The 23,323-nt window shown below is 32.5% G+C and overlaps 1 protein-coding gene across 4 annotated transcripts in view; it reads left to right on the top strand.

Annotated features, from left to right (window-relative positions):
• LOC118203019 (patched domain-containing protein 3-like) overlaps positions 1-23,323 on the top strand; it is a 331,935-nt gene that overhangs the window by 296,282 nt on the left and 12,330 nt on the right. For all 4 annotated transcript variants that reach the window (XM_085810563.1, XM_085810562.1, XM_085810561.1 and 1 more), the window contains one exon: positions 19,583-19,915. In XM_085810563.1, coding sequence (XP_085666689.1) covers positions 19,583-19,915 — 333 coding nt within the window. The remainder of the gene's footprint in view (positions 1-19,582; positions 19,916-23,323) is intronic.

Here is a 23,323-nt window from a genome sequence, read left to right as displayed (position 1 = left end):
TTTGCGTAGAAACTCGAATTTTAATTGTTAATTTTTTTTTTTAATATTTTTAACTGCATTTGATGTTTTGTGTTTTTCTATATCTTTCAACTTTTAATGAAGATATTTTGAGGTTTTATGTATTTTTGCCTTGCTGCGAAGTGAGAACTGATTTAATTAAATTAGAAATGTATCGCTAATAAATTCGCGGAAATAAATTTAAATGAAATGCAGAAAAAATTGCGCATGATTTAATATTCCGTACAAGAAAGTCATGTGGTGTACACGTAAGATTTTTTATCTACATCGAAGTTTAGTGATACTAACGGTTACTCTGTCAACTTTTGTATATATAGTACAACAGTACATACAGGGTGTCCCATGAAGTCCGCCGGCCAGATTCCTCACTTGAAATTCCTAAAAAATGCCCAAAAAATTGTACTTACACGACCCATAATTTTCGGGATAAATGCAATGCGAAAGAATACATTGACGTCATATCCAGTGTAAGGAAGAAAACTTTATTGGAAGCATGAACGCGCGAGCATTATAGAAAATATTTCAAACAAGGTGCCTATTAGTCCAAAAAAGTGTTTCTAGGATCATTTTGGGGTTCGAAGGGAGAAGAAATAATCTTCTACCTTATCTCTGCTTCAGGGGTAAACTGATGGTGCATCTTTCAAGCTACAGTTAAGATGAAAATTAATATGTATGATACTTGTTTTGTTACATAAATCGAGTGGTAAAATAATGTTTCCTTCTTTTTTACTAAAGTTTAATTCTTGCTTTGGATTATGATGTACAGATAAAGAGAAAGATTTCAGTGTTCAAACCGATCCTCTTTCTAATAGCACATGTTAAATGGATTTGCTTGCTAAAAAAGATTTTCGCTCTTTTTTACTTACACAACTTGTTTGCAAAATGAATTTCATTCTTAATTGCTGAAATGTTTTTTTCACATTTATTTCCTAAAGAAAATTTCCTTTTTATTCTGAATTAGCCTCTTTTTGTAAGTAATTTATTATATAATGATCGTTGCTAACGTTTTGTATGATGGTTATATATTTTACTATCCAAAAGATGGCGCTGCTCGCTAAGAGAAACGTGTTTTAGGTGTTTTATTTTATTTATTTCTTAAGTGAAATATTGCGCAGTGAGGCGTACAGAAGGAGCAGCCAAGCGAGGGATTTTAAACAGTGCTAATGGGTTCGCCTTCTTTCTCACTCCCACTTTTTTTTTCTTTTAATTTATTTTCTTACCTTTCATATATAACAGTTGAGCATTCGAAGTAAAATGTTTCTTGTAACTGCGGAAAACGAAATTTTTCTTCATTTATAATTTTGAGTAAAACTTTGTTTTTTAATGTTCCTTTTTACATTAGCATTTTAAAGTTATTTTATATAGCTTTCTGTATAATAATTTCAAAATGTGCGAAGAAGGGATAATGGGTTACGTTACTCTTCCATGTTAGGATTTTCCCCGATAACTCTCGTTATCTATGAAATTAGGTTATTTTGAAACTGCGCAAGCTTCAAAATTTGTCTTAACTTCTGTTTAGTTCTGTAGTCTTCTTAATTTGTTATATTATAAAACTTCATAATATCAAATTAATAAAAAAAAGAATATTTATTAACGAAGTGGGGGAATACTACAAGACCAATCATCAATACTGTGCGATTTAAAGATACAAAAGAAGATTTTTTTAAAGTCTTTTTGGATGAAAATGAAATCTAGAAAAGCTGAGGAAAATTTTTAAACGCGCCTGAAATACAGAAATTGCATTTGTAAAGTTGTTTGAGATCCACCGAAATGAAAGGAGAAGCAGTTCTGAGGTGACTCAGATAAGCATGATTCTTGCTGAGCAAAAGTTTGTTTTATACTATAAAGGTATATATTCTTTCTTCTTTTAACTTAGCTTTGCATTCGATGTGACACACTAGTTCTTTAGGGCTCTATTTCTGTTTTTTTGCAGATTTTTTTGTGGTTTGATAGCAGTCAGATTTAAATATTAGAGCTCCTATTCATTTAGGAATCTGGAAAAGTCATGGAAAGTTACGGGAAATGCAACTGCGCCCCCGTCTCAACACCAGGAAAACAATCGGGAAGGAAATCAGAAATTTTCCAAAAAAGAGAAGTTAAAAAAAAGGAATGGGAAAGACGAAGATGAAGAACAGATCAATCTTTTCAAATAATAAAACGTTCGTGTTTAAAGTATTAACCAGCAAGCTGAAGTATCTCTTTTTAAAAAGCATTTGAAGACGTTTTCCTTCCAGAATGCATTTAATCTACTTCATAACTTCATATTTGAAAGAATTTTATGAACCCCTAACTCTTACCCTCATTTGTGAGTTTCTGTGTAAAAATGTAACTATTCTATCTCTCCTCTCTTTTATTCCTCTGTAGTTGCTCTGTAGTTGTTAAAATAAATAATGTAATTTGCGAGTCTACACATGTAGACTCGTAAATTACATTACTTGATTAATTCAAAAGCTGATTTGCGAGTCTACACATTGTAATAGAAATAAATTAATTATAGACTCGCAAATTACACATTGTGTGTTAGTATATTATAATAACGACCTCTACTATCTTTTTTTTCCCTATGCAGCGGAATTCTTAGATCGCGACTTTTATTTCAAACACCATAGCAAAATATTTACCATAACTGGAGGAGGGGAGATAATGAACAACGACTCTCAGATTTGGTTGTTTATTAAAAATCGCATCTGCTGTTTTGAATAGTTAATTTGAGTATTCCTTTTTAGCCCAAAGGGGCATTAATCCAGAAGGGCTATTAGTCTCGAAAAGGCATTTTGCGTCGTATAACTATAAACGACTGCATCACTTTTCAAATTGTTGCCACAAAATATTATCGCCTTGTGTTATTTTTAAAGAAATTAACTAATAAAGAATCTGCATAAATGTATGTATGTCTCTCGCATTGTAATAAAACGACAATACCTAGAGCCATCAAGTTTTGAATAACGTAATCCTCCAGCCGAATATGGGCACCTGGAAGCTTGAATCTTCAGTTTCGAATTTGTTTTATTATAAGTTTCACATTTTTTAAACTTAGCGATTTTTTGATTAAGATACTCAACGATTTCAAAGCGAGCAGTGACAACACACTGTACGGAATAAAATATTTTTGTCTCCAGCGCGCTAGACTGTCTATCGGAAATTTTAAAATGTATACTGTTGTTAAATATTTTTAGCCCAAATGCTCTTGAAACGTGTATGTGTGTGTAAATGAAGGAAAAATAAACATATGGGCGTAATATAAAATCTAAAAGCCTTCAGATTTTTTTGTTTTTATTTCAGTTATGAGTAAGATAAATTAAATTTTTACAACGTGAAAACATTATTATTTCATTGTATTTTGTAGCTAACAAAATAATTGCTCGAATTTAATTTCGAACTAGCTCAACGTGCTTGGTCACGCAAACTCAAAAGCTGAATTGCAGTGGGAATCCTGTGTATAACGAAGTGTTTTACAGCAAAACAAAAGGCTAGTGTATGCTTAACATGTAACTGTGTTTGAAACGTTTCAATGTGCTAAAAATGTCTCACGAGAAGGATATATAAATGTTCCAAACATCACATTTTTAATGCAGAATTAAGAAAATATATTTTGTCTCAACAAATATTGCAACAAGGTATACCAATTAAGTTTCAAAAACATACATTGATAATGCCAGTGGTTTGAACTCCATGAAGTTTAGCAATATACTATCGTTTTCTTTTTTTAAGAAATTTGATAATAGGTATAACTTTGGTAATAGGTATAACTATTTAAATAGTTTGGTAATAGGTATAACTATTATCAAATCTCTCCAATTGATAAAAATTCTCAGCTTATTTCATTTGCTATCTGATGCCTTTCAAACTGCTCCTTTAGAAGCAAACTGTTTTTTACAAAAGAGTTTGAAATGGTTTCGAAAGCCTGAATTTATTTGGGCATAAAAGATGGGCAGTTTCGCTGTTCAAGTATCAGGTAAACTTTCAGGGTAACTGAGGTAACACAATATTATTAAAAGGTTTTACTTATTTTTTAACTTTTATTTTTTAACGTTTTGAGATATTTTCTGCCTCCTTCCAGCATGCCTTCGTGGTGTAATGGTAGCACACTCAGCGCATATTTGAGAGCTCCAGGTTCGAGTCCCAGCGAAGGCATTGCACATTTTTCACATGTTCTGGATTTAAAAAGAATAATTCCTCTACAGTAGCGGACGATAATTCGTCACTCCCCGGATATGGCGATTGGGTTCCCTCATCCCCGGTCGCACTTTAAAAGGGGGAGTATATGAGGTAATTTCGTCCTCCTTTTCCAACATGCCTTCATGGTGTAACGGTAGCACACTCGGCGCGTATTCTAGAGGTCCAGGTTCGAGTTCCGCTGAGGGCACTGCTCATTTTTCTCCTGCTTCAAAATAACCTAATGAATAATAATTCACAACGTATTTAGTTATTCATTTTCGTTAGATTCTCTGCTTTCAAGATAAAATTCACTTCTGAAGTATCCAAATTAGTTTCCAGTGAAATCGCGAAGAGATGGATGCAAAAGCATGTTCCAGTAGTATTGGAGAAATTGGTTTGTTGTGTTACTGGTATTTATTGATTATATATTTCTTACTGCTATTCGAGTGTTAAATCTGGGTTAAGTTGGCTGGTTATAGTTTCCTGAACGTAGCGATAAATGAAGATAAGATTCATTTAATTTGAGTTCGGCAAAATTTTGAGAATGAGTTTCTAACCAAGTATGACTCTCCGTAGTAAGTGTATTTATGATGCTGCATACAATGATTTGTTTATTTATAAATGCCTGCAAAACTGCATGTTAGTTGGTGTTTTAACTGTCGAGAACCGGAGGATTTGAGGGAAATCGGAGTAAAGAATCACTAAATTTTATCTGGTGATTTTATACTTTCTACTTTCACTTAGAATTAAAATCTAAGCTTATTATATATGATGAAGGCATTGAACCAAAAGCTAGTAAAATTGCTCAAAGAATTGAAGTAGGCTGAATAAGTAGTAGTAAAAGCCTCACTGTATAATACTAACATTGAAACCATTTGTTGATGTTTTCTTATTTACTTGTGTTTCATGATATGGCTCCAATTCGTGCCGTTCACGATATGTATATGGCACAGTTTGTTAACTTTGTAGCATTTCTAGCGCAAATGTGTTTCTAAATAAAGGCACGTTTATGAATAGTGCTAGCTGTTGCCCGGCATGCGTTGCAATGCTACTTAAGGGAAAGAAAGTGTTTGTGTTTTAATTCTTTTATGAAATTTTTCTTTATGTGTATTTTGCATGTTTCGATTGGCTTGTGTCACCTGATACCAAGGCTGATGAAGGTTCGAAGTAGTGAATTTAAGTCTGGCAATTTTTACTCTTCCCCCCGTGCAACCCATTCCTGGTGCTTCATTTTAAATTTGAGGGCTCTGCAATACATGCGTAATATATCCATCTTTCTAATGACCACACTTAAATGAAGACTCTTACCGTAATTAGCAGCGTAATGGAATGTACCGAAATTTAAATCAGCGTGGAATTCGTCTGGATCGAGGCAGTGTGTACCCGAACGCAGACGAACGGACTTGAGCAGTGCGCGCTTGAACGTTTTCCAATTTTGCTTCCCGTTTTCCCGTTTGTTCTAAAACTCGTGATGCCTTTTTCTTTCATGCTTGAGGTGTAGATCGAGCAATCGATTTTCGTTTTGGTGGCGTAATTGATTTCACTGCGAAAGTAATGCTTTGTGACGACTATTACAAATTCCCTTCCAAAAAGCGAAGAAAATGCGTGTGATGCAATAACATGCATGTTAGCGGGAAAAATTAAATATTTTACGCTTTGCTGAACTATAACACACTTTGAAATATTTTAATTTGGGAAGTGACAACACATTTTTCTTACATAGCCGAGTTTGTTTATTAAATTCGAAACAAATTAATATAATTACGGTTTCCCGAGTGGCAACTCAAATTTTTATATCGCCGAGTTTTCTGATTAAATCTGAAAGATCTACGCTTTGCGAGTGGCAATGCAAAACTTTTAAATCGCTGAGTTTTTAAGCAAATGCTCGTTAAATTAGCGTGAAATATATGTATGTAAAGAATGCGGACCTCTCATGTTGTTTTTTTTTTTTTTTTTTTTTTGAGAAATTTTGCGTAGACAGTGTGATCTTCCTGTTTGTCTCGAAGGTCGAGTGTGGCAAGTTTCATAAAGATCGGAAATAAACTCTAGATTTGTATAAAATGTAAACAAACAAATATTCGTTTGTATATAGACAGATAGATAATATTATAGTTCTAGGATACAGAAAAGTATAATGTTACCATTTATCAGACGACCTATATAACCCAACTTTTTCTTTTTACATTTCACTTTATTTTTATTTCCAATTCTGCCACTGGTGTACTATTCTTAAAATATGAACTATTACAGTGTCCGGCTTACTAATAAAGACATTTTTAGAAAACGGAAAATTTCTGCTATGTCTATCTATTTCTTTTCTTTCGGTTACGAGAGTTGCATAACACTGAATAACTAAATTTTACGATTGAAACATGTGCTTAATGCTTAGCGTGTAAGAAGCATGACGTATCAGTTTAACTATTATTCTCCTTATTAGAGAATCCAACTGAAAGGAACTAATGTTTCTTTTCTACTACCCCTTATCATGCATAAATTCTTTATTTTTAAACTGTAGAAAGCCCGTGGCATCTACAGTTTGCTGAGTTAGATTCAACATTTGTCTTATCTACACTAAAGCACTGATCTCCCAAAATTTTTAACTTTGTCCATCCAAATAGCACTGAAACATTTTAACAATGCAAATAACATTGCATTTAATTTTTTTAAACTTTGTTCATCCAATAGCAATGAAACTTTTTAACAATGCAAACACATGACACTGCATTTTATTTCTATTTAATTTTGTCCACCCAAACAGCACTGAAACCTTTTAACAATGCAAACACATGACACTGGATTTTATTTATGTTTAACTTTGTCCATCCAAACAGCAGTGAAACCTTTTAACAATGCAAATAAATGACGTTGCATTTTATTTATTTTCTCAAAATTTAAGTCTCTAAGTCTTTCATTAGATTTTTCTGCGGTATTCAACCATTTTTCTAATTATTATGTAAGAGAAGTTCTAATATTTATGGCTTTCGCTTATCTTTTAGGGAATGGATCGATTTTGCTTTTCACAGTAGTACTTCTTAAAACTGATATGGCTGTGCATGTCGACAAAAGAAATTTTAATGTATAAAACTCACAGTATTCATTTGCGAATTAGAAAATTAATCTAGTAGTAATTTTCTGTCTACGCATCTGACGTTAACGGAAAGTAGAACAAGTATTTAAAGGGGGAAACAATTAAGAAAAAGTAATTGCGACATAAACAATATACAATAAAACAATTGCAATTGTTTAAATTGTAACATATGACGCTGCGTAGTATTCGGTAATTAGGAGATTTTTGTTGATCAAAATCTGTAGCATTTCAATGACAGCGCATAAAAAACTACATACGTATTCTAAAGAATATAACTGAAACATAAATTGTGTTTGGGCATTGTATTCTCGACTTAAACTTATGCCTCGCTTAGAAAGGAAATACTGCCTTGAAATAAGCTCTAATGTTTCTTAAATTGAAGGAATCTTAAATCTTTTTTTAATTGTTTGTTTTATTGTTAATGAGAACGTAACATAGTTTTAGCTTCCCTTTTGCATTAGATACTCCGAAACAAACACTATCGCTTTTATACTGAGAATTAATAGTTCCTATCATAAAAGTTTTCTTAATTGTAGTGTTAAGAATTATTAACTTTATCGCCCATAGTAGCAATAGCAGTGGCTGACTTTTAAATGTACCGGAAAAATGCCTAAAGGGAACACTAAACATTAAATTTAAAAACTGCACAGAATTTTACACTGCAGATCAACCTTAAATAAACACACAAATTTCAATAAAAATGTATTACATATAACAAAATTACAATAAAATAAGCAATATCTCTTAATACAAATATTAATTATCCTAATAAATAAATTAACCAACATTCCGTTGCCTTCTCTCGATAAACGTCCAGTATCGAAGAGAAACATTAAATTTAAATAATGCACAGAATTATCACCCTCATTTTTCGGAGTAGCAACAGTGCTGATAACAGCAACAATGGCAGCAGTGATATCGTGCCATTGTTGCTGATATAATGAGAGGGAACTATCGATTTGATGCGATTTCATCAACAAACATAAAAGAAAAAATATAATTCGAATTTTGAAAAAAATCGCTTCGAAGTGCACTGGTTCTTGTTTAGATGTACCCTATGTATCAAATTTCGTAGTCATGGGTCTATTAGCTTACGCGCAGCCCGAACAAAAGACACACACATACATACACACAGGCAGACTTTTATTATATGTAGAGATAACAAGGAATATACTACATGCCACATTATAGCTATATAAGTAGCTTTTTTTATCAGTGTGATGAAAAATTATCAGTTGTGCAGAGCTCATATTATTTTATTTGTAATAAATCATATGGCCAGTATTATTTATTATATAATATATAAAATAAAATACGATGAACTTGGTTCAATAATGGTAGTTTTTATTCACAATCTGTATTATTTTAGCGAAATATAAAATGGGATGAAAAATGACCCATCAGTGGTAGTTTTATTCAGAAGAACATATATTATTTTAGCCAAAAAAAAAATTTAATTCTCCCCTTCTTTTAAAGTATCACTGGTGATTTTAGCAACTGGTTTGATATTGGAAATATGTTTAGTGGAGTCTTGTAACATTTTCAATGTATTGTCTGATGAAACTGTTTTATGTCTCAAAACAAAACATTGTTTTCAGTGGCCGGGCAAATGCTGGAAAAGGTTCGTTAGAAGGTGTACCCCAAACGGTAAAAAATTCGATATTGCATCCACGGGGGGGACAGGCATATTTAATATGCGAGTAGTGGCTTATCAGCGGACGAGCGCTAAAATGACTGAACACACTGATAGTTTTGACTTGGGTTCGATTTCAGGCGAACGGGCTTGCTGTATGGGCATTTTCGAGGTTTTTCTCATGTGTAACGTGTGTACGAGCCAGTTTCTCTTAAAAAGTCCTCCACGAGGGCATCCCTCCCCTTAGGCAGATAGCCTTAGATTGCTTTGCCATAATCAACTAACCAAACTAAATCAAATTACATGGGAATAGAACCCGACGCTCTTGGTTTAAATTTAGCAGTCAGCTTCCACCAACAACCGTTCTGAGCAATACGAGTATGTTGCAAGAATACGACAACAGACATTCATTTACGGTATCAGGTCCAACACGTTTTTCTAGAAATTTAGAAGTTTTTCATGCCCATTGAAGATACAAAATCCATAAGTAAATAGCCGTCAATTAATTTCAAGGCAATCGCAGGTCAACAATCAACTGCAGACACCAGATGACAATAACAAATATTAATTAAAATGTCTACGTATAGTTTATAAGGTTTTCGCTCTGCACCGGTTCGCTCTTGCTTAAACGTGCTTAGTGCGGAGGCCTGATCGACTTGGGAAGACACTGAGGACAGACCTCCCAATCTCTGCCTTCCAGCAGCCCAGACCTCCAAAGCAGCTGGATTACAGCACCACGCCACCGGTGCCAGTCATAGTTTATAAGGTATTTTCTCCGTCCTTCCGGCATGCCTTCGTCGTGTAACTGTTAGCACACTCGGCGCGTATTCGAGAAGTCCAGGTTCGAGTCCCGGCGAGGGCATTGCAGATTGCAGATCACATATCCTGCTTCAAAATAACCTAATGTCTCTACGAGTTATTCAAATTATTAATGATTAAAATAACTTGATTAGGTAAATATATTATATGTGAGTGATATTTAACTGTAAAATGTTTGATAATGTACAAAGTCTTCCCATTTTACGTTATTTTATACCCTATTTTTTTTAAGAAACAAATGAAATAAAATAAAGAAATAAAGAAAAATATTTACTAAATACTTAAAAGCTATCAGTAAGGATTGTGCGATAGGTTAATAGTAAAACATAATATTGTTACATCTGTTATGAACTTGTTGTGTAAACTTTTATTTAAATAAAAATTTACAAGTAAATATTTCCTTCAGTTCCTAATAATCTTCTCATAAGCTATTATTATTATAGACACATGGCAATAAGAGCACTTATTTAATTTTTTAAACGCGAAAATCATCTGGTTAGCTGCTTATTATGATTCTGTCTACTCAAGACAAATTAGTAAATGAATGACTCAACAAAATCAACATTTTGATTTGTAGGATACCTTATGTTATTTAACCACTTTTATGATTTCAGTCTTTGCTACTCCTTTCCCCGTTGCTCACCAGAATGCAGGTTTTGCGGGCATTGAAGCTGAGGTTTTGGATTTGAGACAGAGCGTGTTTCTGGCATCGCATGCACCACGCTACGTGGTGAGATCCTGCCAACTGTAACAGTTGTTATTATTTGGCTTTGCGATCTCTCGCTGCCTGTACTTGAAAAAAAGCTATAAAGACGATAATATTTGATTGTATAGTCTTTGACTACTGTTCAATGTTCGATTAAAATTTGACTATTCTATTTATTTGTCAAAATTGATGTTCTCAATTTAATTTGAGAATTTTAAATTGTAGTGGTACTGCATTGTAGTCTCATTATGTCCAAAATCATTATTTTTAGTAAATGCTGTAAGTGTAGTTTACGGTGGGATTGCATAATATACCATAACAGAAAAACTCTTAATCCTTTAGAAAGACTCAGATGCATATCTCCTCGGTGGAACTCAACCCTAGTTAGCATGGAAAGGCATTACCTATTGAGACATAGCGTATCGCTGGTGCCCCCTCCCATACTTTTACCTATACCTTACCTCTGCTATTTATTTGCATCGCCACGAGTTGTAGCTGTTGTAACACAAGAGTTGTTCTTAGTTCTGTTATTATAACCTTCTTATGACCTTTGTCATTTCTTAGACATAGAGATAACTCGCTTACATCTGTTAGGGTTACAGGACTCAAATAGCATTGCTCAAGTGTAACCCTATAAACTTTATATTAACTGTGAAACGTAGTTAAAGCATTATACATTTCATTATTTTTAATAACTACAGGAAATCCTTCTTTTCAAACATTAATTCAAGAGTTTTGTACTGTTAGTGATACTGTAAAATACGCAGTACCGTTCTAAATTTCGTAAAATGTATGTTATTGTTTACTTTTGTTAAAAATTGGAAACTGAACATTTATTTCATTAATTTTTTATTTACAGTTTACATTTGGTAAAAATTTATATTTAAGTAGCAGAAAGTAGAAAATTATAATATATTAAGTAGAAAATTATATTTAAATAACAATAAATTACATTTAGTAGAAAATTATGTTTGAATAGCAGTAAAGACATTAGGTGTATAATTTAATTACTTTTACTGAGCGTTTTTAATGATGTCGGTTAGACAAATAATAATAATAATAATAATAATAATCAACCTGATTTTAATTTAGGTTTGAAAGTTTTCGAAAGTCGCTCAGACGGTATAGTGGTTAGGTGAACCCTATTACGGTACCGAAGGGCCCGGTTCGAATCCCGGAGAAGATACGGATTTTTGTAAATGTATAGTGTCGGTGCGGCATGGCGAAAGTCCTCTCGTGTGGATTGGTGGAAGAGGAGAAGGGTGTCCGGATCCTCCCCCTCCCCGGTGTACTCTGAACATTGGGGTGGAAAATAGAAGTCCAACCTCTCTTTTAAGTAGGCTGTGGCAACCATTGTTCCATGAAAGGACAAGACGACAACAATGACAAGTTTTCGAAATTATTAAAGATTTTCCTGATATAAACAAAAATGGCAGATATATGCACTTGGAAGAAATTATAGATTCATGTAAGAGAAAAAAACAAGAGATATAAATATAAGTAAAAAAGAACAGGATCTCTAAAATTAGAAAAAATTAACATTTTTGGAAAGTATAGAATAGAAAATTAATTAAATATAAGTAAAATAATTAGTTCCTGAAATGAGTATTCAGTCATAGAAATTAACTTTGTTCTCATGCTTTCAAGTATGTTCTCTCTGAAACTATGAAATTAATGAATTTTTAATACCGTAGAGATACCAAAGCGATACACAAAAGGCACTTAGTTTAATGACACGTGCGTAGCGTGCTCCAGTTTTAGGTTGCAAGTGCTTGCTAAACAGTTTTAGTTCCAATGAAAGAAAATGGCATGGATTAAAGTTTCTCTTTCAAGAACTAAAGCTACCCTTTCAGTGTCACTTTTATTTTTAATTTTTCTCTTTAAACACAGCATGCACGAAATAACTGGCATATTTTTGTTCAAAAAAACATGCAGTTCTGTATACTTTGTGGACAGAAGCGTGCAAATTTTAACCAAGCATTGGATAATCAATTTCTTTTTTGTTTATTAAAATGCATAATAAATTAAAAGCTTACTTCCATTATGCTGTAATAATCAATATATTAGGCTAGCATCTGCCAGATCTCGGTTTCTGGCTAAAGCACGGTCAGTTTTACAAGATCCTTTCGCGCAAAATACATAATGATTCTACAAACGCATTATTCAAAATGAATGCCAGGATGATATCTCTACATAAACTAAAAGAAAGAGTCTGTCTGTCTGTGTATGTGTCTTTCCTTTGTGCTGCGCGTAAGCTAATAGACTCAGGGCTACGAAATTTAGTACATAGGTGCATCTAGACAAGAGCCAGTGCACCTCGAAACGAATTTTTCAAAATCCGAATGAGATTTTTTGTTAATTTAATGTAATTTTTTTAAATTTTATTTATTTATTTATTTATTTTGGCATGCAGCCATTGTTACTGATATATCACTGTTGCTGATATCAGCACTGCTTCCGCTCGGAAAAAAAAGGCGATAATTCTGTGCAGTTTTTAAATTTAATGTTCCTCTTGGATACTGAACGTTTGTCGAGAGGCCTTTTTCTTCCGCTACATTTAAAAGCCAGACGAAGGCTGGCCTCAGAGAGACTGTTTGATAATACAGAGGCGTATATATACGAAGATATGATATACACAGGCGTATATATACGAAGATATGATATACAGAGGCGTATATATACGACAATATGATATATTGATACAGAGGCGCATATATATATTATAGTACTGAGGAGTATATATATACGGTAGATATAATATACGAAGATTAAAAACTCCCAAATATCCCCAAAGCGTGATAACGTACTATGAATAAGGCTATAAGGCCCTTATGCTTTTTTGAATTTGTTATGTGAGGACATAATTTTTTTGCATATATAACCTCGCGTAATTCTTACGTACTGAATAAAATATTTCCAATTTACGTAAACTGGTGGTGGGGAAAAAAATGAGCCTTCCGAATATAATGTTAAAATATTTCTTTAAGTACGAAAAAATATCGTTCTTTCTCATAAATTAATTTAATACGAATTTGTTATCAGATACTTTTTACGTAAAAGACTAAGCGAGATAGAACTAAAAAATGAAAACGCAACTTATGGAATATTATACTGCAATATATGCCTTTGCAGGGGCTTTCAAAACAGGGGTCGAATTGATAAGCATTGATGATCGCAAAAGCATTTAAAATATTTTGTGAATAATTAGGTAATTAAATGAGTAATATATAGTTCTAATGGCGTTTACATATATCGTAACTCTACTCACCGTTTTTCAATAACTTTTAAAATTCATTTTTAATAAGCCACTGTATTCTTATTAAAATAAGTAGAAATTTTCGAAAATTAAGTCTACTCAACGGTGGGATAAAGGAAGTGAAGGGATCTAAAAACCTTTTATCTCATTAGGCGGTGTATCATGTAGAAAATGATAGAAGGCGGTGTATCCTGTATAAATGAATGATAGGCGGTGTATCATGTAGACATGTAGAAAAGATCGGAGGAACTGTGTACCAGTTGAAGGATTACAAACTTTATTGACTCTACCCTTTTTGATCCCGTGAAAATGTTCGTTGATTACAAGAGTTTTCCTTTAATTTTTCTCATAACTGCACGGCACAGAAACATAAATGTGTGGTAACAAATTATAACAACTATGATATACGTTGGGATTATCATAATTATTTTGTTTTGTTGTTGTCCTGAGGCTGCTAAATGGAAATATTATTCTTCCATAAAATGATGTAATTTGTAGAAAATTACAACGCATATAGGTTAGGTTCTATTAGATTATTTGATTACGGTTGAGCACACAAGAACTATGCTAAGGGAAGGAATGTCTTCGTGAAGTATTTTCCAGAGAAACTGAAAAATGTAGCAAGATTTCATGTCTGCAAGAATCATACTTAAGGGTTTGCAACAAAATGAAGAACAACATTTTAAAAATAAATTACACGTATAATACCAAAAAAAATTCATTTAAAATGAAGGATCTTAAAATATATACAGCAAACTAATATCGAGAGCGACATATTATTCGTCTAGAGCGGCATAAATTATTTATATCATAAAACTTCAGTGACCTATTTATTTACAATAAATAACATTTAGTATATTATACGTACACGCAGACATACACTCCGCAATTTAAGTTTCATCTTGATTGTTTTCTTGTAAGATTAAAAAAAAAAAAAAAAAAATACTAGCCAGAGTAAAATTGAATCCATTTTTTTCCTTCTAAATAAATACAGTGCGAAACATACTTCTCTTGCGAGCAACTTTCTTCGCTTGGTTAGTTCTATGAACTGGTCTACGAAAAATTAAACAAAGAGAAAAGAGAGAGTAAGATAAATGACTGGTAAGGAAAGAGGAAGCAGACCATACGGAAAGGGGCCTTGGCAAAATACGATGTCGACCTTGGCCTCTTTTTTGGCGCAAGTGGACTTCCGAATCGCATTTCTATTGGTGCTAACTCCTAAACGACCTCAAACGTGCATCTACATATAGCCCGCAGCGAGCAAAAGCAGGAAAACGAAAATTAGCATTCAAATTTCGTTTTTTCGATTTCATGTATGGTTCTACTTGAGCGTTTCCCAAACTCACATTTCCACATACTTTATCGCCTTTTGGTTGAATATGCTTCTGCAAAAATCAATAAAGGGAAAGTATGCAAAAGTAATGCATAAAGCAAAATAGTGTTACTCATAATTTTATTAAGTATTTCTAAAATTGATAACAAATAAAGTATGCAACCAGTACCAAATTTTACTATACTGGAAAAAACTTCTTCATTTCCGAAAACCGTTTACATGTTTTGCAAATGTTTACTTTCCAAAAACTTTTTTACATGTTTTACAAATGGACAGTGTTTCCAGCTGAAAGGTTCAGTGTTTACAGAAAGGTAGACATCTATGCGATAATTCGTTTCGTCTGGCATGCAGAAACACCACAGTGGTGATTGCGGTTGCGAAGATCCTGGAGATTAGCGAGAAGCGAGTACGAAAAAACAGTAATCGTAACTACCATGTTCAAGAAAAAGTCACATAGAATTAAATCCGAAGAGTTCGGTGACACTGCCCGAATTCGTCATTTTATAAGTCCTGTGCATCTTAGACGTTAACTACATTTGAGATGTTTTTACAAATGGTGTCTGTCTTTGCTAAAAATTTTGATAGAAATAGTTTCGCAAAAGCTCCCGATAATGGTCTATGTAGTAAGGAGCCTTGAAAGTGTTGATCAACTTTGTTTCAGCAACTGTGGTGTCTATCAGTCAGCTTTCTTCCAATATAAGTAAATCCGGCCAATGACGCATAGATGTCTGCCGTAATATCGTACTAGAAATTTTGAACTTTTATGTAATAATATGTAAAAGAATTAGTAATGAGTTTGCTTCTGTTTCAGTATAATAAAAGTTATTATTGGTTGTCCAGTTTACTTATTACGAGCTTTAAACTGTTTCAACCGGGTTTGGGATAATCCTATATTAATTAATTAATAGTGGTAAATAAATGTGTAGTATGAAATAACAAGCAAAAAAATTTAAAAATTTTTCGCGACATACATTTTGGTAACCACTGCTGCATAGTACTGCACCTCAAAAATTTTGTTTTGATACATTCTGTTTTAAAACAGCAAAATATAAATTTAAGTAGTATTATCGGAATATTCAGTAAAATATTATTGAGTCATTTTATTGTACTAATATAATTTTCAAATTCGTAACTTTTATAGATTTAAAAATTTTTATGAGATTAAAGCGGTGTATTCAATATGAATATACGAATACTCTCTCTCTCTCTCTATATATAATGAAATTATGCTATGAATGTGTAATTAGGTGGAAAATTTGCATTATTATCAGTCACTAATATATTGGAAATTTTATTAAACTGCAGAATTTTTCAGTCTTATATTTATACAGGATAAAAATATAAGACATAAATGTAATATATATGTAATATAAGATATTAAGATAAACTAAAATTATTAGCTTTTTATGATAGTCCTTTGGCTGTCTATTCTTTAATTTAGTTATTTCGCCTTTCTTTGTCTGTACAGTAACTGGTTATAATAAATCTCCCTAAACTGCGCCATTTCAAAATTAATCCATATCAAGCGATTATTGCATAACTCTCCTGACACAGATACTTAATAACGCTTCAGCTAATAATGATTTCAAATTTGGGAACCAAAACTTTAAATTACTCAATCCGGCCGTAATTTTAAGTATCTCAGTTTTCTCTTCTAAATGATTATACATATTTTCAATATGAGCATGCGGATGCTTCTGTGTTTGTATGAGATATTTGTATATATATACTATGAGCATGCGGATATACAATAACTAAAGTATTTGTTTTGCAAGTGATTGGAATTCTGGGCTAATTTCTGTTGCAATGTTTGCCTTTTTTTACTTTGGTCAGAAAAGTAAATTTTACAAAAGAAAACCATGTAAAGTCGTATTTATATGTAATTATAAAAGCAGTTAAATCGAGCTTGCAATCAAACAAAAATTGCTAATCTCAGTAGCTGGATAATTTTGCGGAGATTTGATGATTTTATTATTCACTGTTATGTCGTCAAAAAGACAATTATGTATGAAAAAGAACTGATAAAGAGCTGCGCATCAGCTTTAAACAAAGATCAGCACTTGCTTTGCAATTTCAATCCCGTATCATGTTCTACCATTCTTTTGCTGCGTCTGGTGCTGCCATCTAGGAGTATTTTTGTGAAATAATTATGCACTTACTTTCTTTTTCCACGGTATTTCTTTGAATTATGTTTAAAAATTTGAGTAATTATTAAATAAAAAGTATTTTCAAAAAAGAAGATCAGTTTTGCATAAAAGTTATTAATATTTTAAGAATTTATTTTATTTATTTATTTTGTACTTGGAATGATTGAATGGATTAAATCAGCTAAAAACCGATTGTGTATCCAGGGTTTATTAAACTGTGGATCGCGACCCCCAAGGGGTTCGCTAAAAGTTTTAGCAGTTTCGGTATTTCTTTAACTTATTATAATAATTTTACAATTACCCAATATTTTTACACAATGTATCTGAAAATAGATAAAAATAACACAATACAGAAAAAGAAAAAAACGAAAACGTTTCGACGCATTGTTTTTATAATATAAAAGTTCATTTTCCATGCTTTCTACGTGACGCTGTCATTTCGTCAGTTACCATTTTAAATTTTCACATTGCTCTGTCTTAAAATTAGAAATTAAAGTTAATGACCTAAAACTGCAATAGTATATTACAGTACAAGTGAAAAAATTGACAGTTTCACTCACGCATGTATCGGATTTGCGCAATACTTATGGGGTCCCACAAAATTTTTGTAAATATTATGGTATCCTGGGGATCTCGAAAAAATCTCAATGATAAAAAGGGGTTGCGACTGAAAAACGTTTAAGAAAGCCTAGTGTATGCCATAATTCAAGAAATAAATGATGTAAAAAATTAAAGAAATGAAGGAAAGAATTAAGGAATAAATGAAGTAATTTAATGCGACTGTCTTCTGTTATTTACTGCAGCGAGGTAAAATAGAAGGAAATTTAACCAAGTATCACAGGTTATTGGTTATTACGATTCAAATGCTAATGAATTTTATGAGACGTATCTTTAATTAACGTCGGAATTTCTTAACATATACATATATGATACTATAATTTCCGTACCTAATACGAATTGTTTATTATCTTTGTAATACAGATAATAAAGAATTATCTGATTACAAAGACGATTAAAAGACCTTGCAGTCTGAAAACTTCAAATTACATCTAACACCTAAGAAATGATTTTATCATTCAACAAATAAAAATAATGCATACAAACTAATAAAACTAAATCTTTATTGCTAAACAAGTTTAAGTCTAAAGTTGAAAATCAACCCAAGAAAGAATTTTTAATTTTGAAAGCTCCTACATTTGTTTTTGAATTTCGGTTTTGACTATAAAAATGCATATATAGATAATTGCGAGTACATAATAAAAGCGTTATTGTTTGAAAATAAGAAAATTTAAAAGTACAGTAGCGTTTTTCATCTTTACTTTCAATTTTGATGCGGACGACAATGTTCACAGATATTAGAGCTTATTTTATTTATCGCACAATTAATATGAATAATACCTAGTACAAAATTTTATACAGATAAAATTATTTTTACACGATTTTCTTCGTTGCACTTTTAGCATCACATATAAAAGATAAATTGATTGGTCATAATTTCTGATCAATATTTGTAACGGACAATATAACAGTCCAAGGAAATATTAATAACAGTATGATTTCCCATCACTATTCTAAATTGTAAGTGTAAAATATGAATCAGTTATATATAAAAGCAAAATTCTGCTTATTGTATTCCTCCCACACGAGGGGTTCGGGAATCTTCATTGCCAATATATTAATTTAATAATTAATAATTAATTTTCAATAATTAATTTTCTCATTACTGTGATACTCTACTTCCTAAAGTTTTCTGATTTTGTTTGCTTCGCTTATTATAAGAATAGAAAGCACTGCCACTTGAGGGAAATATTTGCTGCAAATTTACTTCGCAAGCGGTTCAATAAAATAACAGTCTTTTTTCAATTGTATGATTTTTAATATTTCAACTTTTTTAATACGCAATTCGAAGTGTTAAACCGTAATATGAAATTTTCAGATTTTTAAAAATTCATAATATATATGTATATATTATGAATTTTTCTAAATTTGAAATAATTCATTATATATATATATATATATATATATATATATATTATTGAGAAGAATTTTTAGTATATTTACTGTGCGTATAAATTTAAGCTTTATTATCTTTAATAAATGGGTATTAGTTTAAATGTTTGTTAATATACAAGAACCTGCTGGGAAGTTTTTGTTACAGCCTGCATCTACCAATCTGAAATTGAGTTCTACTTTAAGAATAAAATTAACACCTTGATGAAAGGATAAAATTTCCCACCGGTTGGGAATTCCTGTTTTGTGCTATTTTGCATTAAACTTTCTATAAAACTGAAAGAAAATTCTGCTCTATTATAAGTAATAAAAATTCAAAATAAATTAATAAAAGACGATATTCTATTTTACTGAAATCTTACACATTAAAACTGTTCATTAAAAAGTTAGCTTACGTAACTTGTTTTCTTACAGGTATTGGAATGGATGACACTTTCGTTTTACTGGCTGCCTGGAGAAGAACTGACGACAGACTGAGTGTTCCTGAAAGAATGGCTCACACGTATGCAGACGCTGGTGTGTCTATTACCATCACATCACTCACAAATTTTATATCCTTCTGGATCGGAGTAATCACACCATTCCCCTGTGTTCGAATTTTCTGTATATATACTGCCATGGCTGTATTGTTCACGTACATCTATCACGTGACATTTTTCGGAGGATGCATGGCTCTCAGTGGGTACGCCGAGAAGAGGAACTTGCACTCGTTTATTTGCGTCCCAACTATGCCTAAATCATTGGCCCGTAAGTAGAAAAGTCTGTTATAATGCTAATTATTTGTGTGCTATGATTCCAATTAAAATTTTGTGTACGTAAGTCTAATATATGCATGTATAGAATAACATGTGTGCCTTTTCAGCGATTATGCAGAATTGTCGTATACGCAGCATATAGAATTTTTAACTTCAGTGCAAAATATTCAAATTCATGCTTAACAAAATATACTTTTTTACAAAATGTTATAATGTATTTCGGAGATATCTTGTACTCAATCAGCAGATAATCTTATTTAATTCTAATTAATGTAGTTATTCTTTATTGTGAGACTAAATGTATACACACTGAAGAGCAAAATCATTATGACCACTTACTCAGTAACGCGTTGGGCGATCTTTGGCCTGCAAAACAGCTGCAACTCGTTCTTGATTGGATGCCACACGTTCTTGATTGGAGACAGGATGTACCAGATATCTAAGCATCGGTCACACAAAGGCGAGATATTCTGACATTGTGGCGTTTGAGCTGCCGCTCCATGACTTCAGAAATGTGCTCGGTTTAAGATCCGGCGGCAGATCAGGAGTGGCCAGAACATTGAAATTGGAATTCATCCTTAGACTCCACGAACCACTCAAACGCAGTTCGAGCCTTGGGATATGGGACACTATTCTGCTGAAAGATTCCATTTCCAGTTGAGAAGACAGTGGTCATGTGACGGGGCAAATGATCTGCAGTTATGTTCAGATAGTCCGCAGCTTTCATGGCCTGTTCTACTACAACTAAGGGTCCCAGAGCTGCCCATGACAACATCCTTCAAAGCATAATACCCCCATCACCAGCCTGCTGTACAGAAGAGGGAGAGCAATTGTTCGTCCAGAAGACGGCGTACCTATCACAACGATCGACGTAACCATCAACGGGATTAATGAAAAATCGTGATTTATCCGACCAGACAAATGTCTTCCACTTAGCCGTGACCCAGTGTGGATGTTGCCTGTCCCTCTGTAGGCATAGTTGACGATGACGCTTGATTGGTACAGGCAAGCAAGAGGGTCATCTGCTGCGCAATCCCATATGCAACAACGTCCGTTGAACTGTGTGTTCCGAAACATTTGCACTTGGGCCTGCACTGTATTAGGCTGTTAGCTGAGCCACTGTCTAGCGCCGGTTATGCTGTACTAAGCAGGATAGTCTCCAGTATCTTTTTTCTTTGATGGCGCGTGGACGTCCAACATCTTGGCGTCTACTGCTGGTTTCACGGTCATTTTTTCACTTCGCGTAAATACCAACAACTGCATATCGTAAACAACCTACCAGTCGTACAGTTCTGGAGATACTCGTTCCGAGTCTTCGGGCCATTATAATCTGCCCTCTATCAAATTCGATTAGATCAGAAGCCTTTTCCATCACTCGCAAAAGTAAGTGCAAGAATGATTCGAAATAATTTTAAATTAAACGGTAATAAAAATTTAACCTAAAATTGAGAAAAAATGTAGAATTTCTATTTTCTCAGGATGCGAAATCTGCAAATGCGTTTTTAAAAGGTGTTAATTAAACAGAACAATAAAAACAAATAGCTAAATTCAAATAAAAAGTGTTTAATTTAAAATCTCTACGAAATATATATATATATATATATATATATTTTCAATAATTACGGAATACAATCGTTTCCTTCGCGATTTCACTATTCTTAAACTTGTTTTGTACTTGTAAACATCACTGTAAATGTAGATTATATAAATTCAGAGCTATTGATTATATTTCTCTTTGGAATTGAGTAGTAAAAATTAAATAAATCTACCTGAGCTTAGGAAATAAGTATCGAAGCAAATAATCCAACTTCACTTTATTTGCAAATATTTGGTCCCGATGCCACTAACGTACATTCGCAGCTTTATGAATGAAAATTAAAATCTTTTATAACAATACGATTCAAATTATTTTTTTAGTATCAGCAATTTCATCAGAAATTATACAATATTTTGATTCATAAATGTTTTTTGGTTTTTCAAAACATTTAGGCATATTCATCGGTCTTGAAAGGTTTCGCAGCTTATGCTGTGAAATCATATTTAGAATTTTGAAAGTAATTTGACTTCCAATGATAGACAAATACCTGAAACATGAGTCACGTGGTATATGTGTAGCAAGTAGCAGAGACTGTTTGCACATTTTTTACACGATTTTGCTTTGCTATTAGAAAATATCACTTGCTTGGAAAAAACTTTTTTAACTGCAACTATATTTTCCAAAGTGTAAATTATCGTCTGCTACTTAACAATTTTGTTTTAATGCAAAATGGCACTTTTAAAGAAGCAATGAACAAAGCTATGTTTGTACTCTTTCCGAGGAAAATTATTCGTGTTTAGTTCTCAAAAAACCGCTGTGAAAGCCATGGTTTTTGCTATCTAAAGCAAAGATAATATTGTCAATAAGAAAGGAAAAAAAATGTCAGCGTTTGGCTTCAAGGAGAAAAATTGTTCAAAATACATATGCAAGGAAAAAACGGAATGTTTCGAAAGTTGCAAAGGTAAGAACTTTAATGTTAAAAGAAAATCCGCGAAGTCAAAGGACAGTTGAATCAGTGTTAACTGTAAACAAAGCGATTAATGCTGATTTGAATCTTAAAAATTCGAAAAGACGTAGTGTGCATCGTCTTTCGCCACGACATATCCCCGAAAGCAGAATGCGCTGCAGAATTCTCTATGAGAAACAATTATTTGAGCAAAAATGGAAAAAAGGTTGTGACAATAGATGAATCTCGGGTATATTTAAATGACTGCAATTAAAAAAGATACATTTATTATCATCAAGGAGAAATATAAAAAATCTTAGAACATGGCTCAAAGAATCTAAAGTAAGTTTTACAAAGGTTATGTGTTTTTGACATAACGACAAATAAAAATTAAAGACAGTGCATAAAACTGTTAAGGTCAACTCCACATATCATCAAGAACATATTTTATATACAACTTTCAAGTCTTTACTCACAGTGCCATCAATCAGTAGAACTGCATCAAGACAAAGCAAACAGTGATACGTCAAAATCCACTGTTAATTTCCGGAATAATCTCAATATTATTATACGGACGGAACAAGAAACAGGTGTCAAGATTATAACCCTTCACTCATATCCCCGCTAAATCTTCTAATGTATCATCCACGGGATTTTGCGCTTTTGAACTTTTAAAAAGCGAATTGTCCAAGCATCGATCTACAACCTTATTTGGACTTTGGAAAGTTTTTCAAGAGATATGGGATAAAATATCTTTTTTAATACTGAAAAGGGCTTTATTATCTTAGAAATTACGATGTAAAAAAATAGTGAAGAATAAAAGTTATCAAATGAAACATTTAAAATACAAAAAATTTATGTAAAATATTTCTGTAAATGCAATGAAAATCGTCTAAAAATGTGCGAACAGTCTCTGT

The sequence above is a fragment of the Stegodyphus dumicola genome, chromosome 2, assembly GCF_044657685.1.
Source record: "Stegodyphus dumicola isolate Sdum_Otavi_A_Nest chromosome 2, ASM4465768v1".
Classification (NCBI taxonomy): domain Eukaryota; kingdom Metazoa; phylum Arthropoda; class Arachnida; order Araneae; family Eresidae; genus Stegodyphus; species Stegodyphus dumicola.
This window is presented reverse-complemented; position numbering and strand designations above follow the sequence as displayed.